Source organism: Austrofundulus limnaeus, unplaced genomic scaffold (genome assembly GCF_001266775.1).
Source record: "Austrofundulus limnaeus strain Quisiro unplaced genomic scaffold, Austrofundulus_limnaeus-1.0 Scaffold77, whole genome shotgun sequence".
Classification (NCBI taxonomy): domain Eukaryota; kingdom Metazoa; phylum Chordata; class Actinopteri; order Cyprinodontiformes; family Rivulidae; genus Austrofundulus; species Austrofundulus limnaeus.
The window spans coordinates 1,618,969-1,622,613 of NW_013952479.1; the positions used below are offsets into that span (position 1 = coordinate 1,618,969).

General features: G+C 38.7%; 1 protein-coding gene across 2 annotated transcripts in view; it reads right to left on the reverse strand.

Annotated features, from left to right (window-relative positions):
• Window positions 1-465: 465 nt before the first annotated feature.
• Window positions 466-3,645, reverse strand: part of kremen1 (kringle containing transmembrane protein 1) — a 97,020-nt gene continuing 93,840 nt past the window's right edge. For both annotated transcript variants that reach the window (XM_014011162.1, XM_014011163.1), the window contains one exon: window positions 466-1,591. In XM_014011162.1, coding sequence (XP_013866616.1) covers window positions 1,432-1,591 — 160 coding nt within the window. In that variant the 3' untranslated portion in view covers window positions 466-1,431. The remainder of the gene's footprint in view (window positions 1,592-3,645) is intronic.

Below are 3,645 nucleotides of genomic sequence, written 5' to 3' on the forward strand. Positions count from 1 at the left end.
GGTGGCTGAAGAAAAAAATCCACGTACAAGCCGCATGGTTCAAAGTTCAGGAAAAAAGTCGCGGCTTATAGTCCGAAAAATACGGTAGTTATTTATCGTATCATCATTAAGCATGGTTATCACAGGTTTTTATGATATCTTGCATCCCTGCAGGGCATGGATCAAAATCTGTCAATTTCTTGTGTCAGGCCACTAAAGAACAGTGACTGAAGGGTTGGGCAGTGGTCCAACGGCCTTATTTTATTTGGAAATTAAGTTCCTAAACTCTGAAAGAGATATAGAATCCAAGCTGCTTCCTTCTAAAGTGAAGTTTTTAAGGTCAGTAATGATTTTGAGGAGACAGGTCACCTGCTGGAGCTGGTCCAAAGTCCAGGAAAGTCCAGTACCGGGACTTTTAATGCTGCTGAGCTTTATGGAGATCCTTTTTGATTGGTCTTATGTAACAAAATTAATGTGCTAAGAAACTAAATTTAGACTTTTTATTCGCTGTAAGCCATAATCATCAAATTACCAAAGAAACACTTGAAATATGGTAAATCCATCTGGGTGTCACAAATCTGCACTGAATTATGTAAAACAGATCAGTGGTCAGAACTGGTCCTGAAGTTTGTGTGTTTTTTCCCCAGTTTCCTCCCACAGACCAACAACGTAAGGTTACCTTCAGGCCCAGGCCTCGCTTGCAAAAAGGAGATCTCAAAGGGATTTGCCTGGTTAAATAAATACCATTTCCATAATATTCTTATTTATTGACGTTTACCTGTAGCTCTCTCCCTCCTATTTTTAGTTTTTGCAACAAAACCAATGGTGGGACACTTCCTCAACCTTTTCCCGTCAACTAAAAAAAATAATAACTTTTTAATGTTAAAAAACAAAAGAGTGAAGAAAAACAAATATCCAACTCTTCAGAAGGGAGGAATTCTGGCTTTTGGCTGCGAAATGTTCATATGAGGCAGTTAAAACAGCTTATGTGTCCTTCATCCTTTTTTTTTTTTAAACGATGAAGCTGCAGTTGCTACTGAACTGAAGTTAGCTGTCACTCGGACCCCCAGCTGGATTTGTTCCCACTCAGGAGTCTGCAGTCTGGAGGGATTTCTGAGGTGATGATGAAAACGGTCTCCTGCTTTTTAAAAGCTTCTTTAGGTTGGTTTTAGAGTCACGGTTCTTCCTCCGTCCAGTCTTTTACCCTCGTCTCTATCACTGCGGACCCTGACGGTCCTGTCTGACCGTTTGTCTTTGGTGCTGAGACGGATGGGTATGACTGGCCTCATCGACCCGAAGGCTGTCTGAGTCAGTTGTCATTAGCCACTCAGTCGTTTGGCTTGTTAGCGTAGCGCCTCATAGAGTTTCGTGTTCTGAGGGCCTCAGCGTCTGATGACCCTTGAACGGAGTGGATGGCGGCGTTGGGTGGTGGCGGAGCGCGAAGCGGGAGCGCTAGTGGCCCACCAGAGGGCTGAGGTCGCCGTGGTGGTTCTTTAGCTTCTTCTTGAAGAGGGAGATGGTGGAGGGTCGGTAAAGGATGATCCACGGCTCGGAGGACACGGTACTCTGGCTGCAGCTGTCGGAGCCGCTGACGGTCGGGATGTTCTGAGACCTGGACGAGAAAACGAGGTGGTTAAACACAAAAATCACACAAGGAAGTTGAAACAACGGCAACTAAAACTAGACATGGGTTTTGTACTATGTAAAAACAAGTGTGCATTGCCACGTAGCATGTCATTGCAGCATGGCTTTGCCTGCAGCATTGGACTTGCAAAATGAACTTTGACCAAGTTCAAATGTGTTTTCTATACCAGCTTGTGCCTGTCATGTCAGCAGGTGTTCAGAATTATGGTAATTGTGTGAATATATGAAGTTTGAAGAGATTTTTTTCTTTAAGTTGTATTAGCTGGGTTTTGAACCCTGATCTCCCACATGAAAGTCCATGACATAGACCATTAGACCAGTGGAGCTGTGGAAGAAGATGGTGGCAGGGGTTGATTTGTATGTGTGCAGAAAGGGGCCACATTGCCAATACAATTATTGACACTAAACTGCATAATATTACAACAATAGAGCAGTATTAAGACAATATTATAGTAAAACATCAAAATACAATCATATTAATATTGTAATCACTGAACTACTGAKTTTAAATATTATGAAACTATGGTGCAGTACCATATTGTGTAGATGCAGCAGGGGGCAGTATAAGGCTCCATTGACTGCCATTATAATTTATTATACATTAATATTTCAAAAACTATGTTTTACAGGCACCAAAAGGCATAGCCATCATTTGGCACAGGGGCTTTACAGATATAAATTACAATGGCAGCTCTAGGACAAAGTATGCAGGAGGAGAAGCATGGCAAAGTTGAGATGACTTGGATGGGAAACGAATCACAATAGTGTGCATTGCATTGACAATGCACACTGATAAACTGAGCTAAGGAATGCAATATGTCTTTCTAAACACCACGTCTGATGCTTGACGATTGTCTCCAAACTTGGTGTTAATCACGTTTAAAAACTGTGGTGCTCACTGCCACTATCTTTCATATTTCACGTTTCAATGATTGAAATCCATCTTTTAAATGTTCTCAAGTTCTTCAAACACCTGTTTATCACCCATTTACTCAAGGCAGGTGTGTTGAAATAGAGAAATCTCTAAAATGTGTCGGGTGGTGTCCCTCAAGGACCAGGATTAAGACACCACTGGTTTCATTGTAAAGTACAGATATTATAGGATTTTTCTCCTTTCTGCTGCCTGTCATTTTACTTGTGATTTGTATTTGTTCTTGTATATAGAATTTGTTTTGTTTTTTTAAATGAAATGAGTAAATAAATCAGCTAAAATGGTAACATTAAGACCACTGAAAAGGAAAACAACATTCAAACTATTTTTTTCATTAGAGTAAATGTGAGTGAAAAGAAGAATAGCTGAGCTTTGACTGAGAATGGGCTGTTTATATAAAAAAATAGCAAAACACCAGGTCTAGAGTTCATTTCAGTTGCAGTTTGCCATTTTATCTACTAGGTGTCTTAAAGTGTCTGTGACATCTAACTTTTGTAATACATATGAATGAATGCATTCTTTGCAAAGATTATATTAATAACATATTGCAAAAAATTCACGACTCTTGGATGAACAGTTGTTGAGATTTTCACATGTGAAGAAACAGGAAGTGATGTCAAAGGGGAATGTTTGCATGAAAACGGAGTGTTGCTACAATAAGACTGTAGAGAAGAATCAAATGTTTTTTTAGATTATTTGGAGTCACTATTAGAGAGAAAAAAGTCGGAGTTCAAATAAAATTTCATGAAATAAATACCCGAAAGTTTAATTTCTTAATGAGTTCCCCTTTGATGTCACTTCTTGTTTCACTTTTTGAGTCAAATTTAAAAGAAAATATGCCAGTTATGTGACAAAATGTATAAAATAATAGTATTAATTTCTTAATGAGTTCCCCTTTGATGTCACTTCTTGTTTCACTTTTTGAGTCAAATTTAAAAGAAAATATGCCATCTATGTGACAAAATGTATAAAATCTTAAATATAAAGACGTTTTTTTTACTTTTTGTATTTGAATGATATTCATGTCACAGCCGCTTTAAAGTGTTTTTCACTTGAGTAAACCTGTTTTTAGCACAAAGCTGTATGAAATC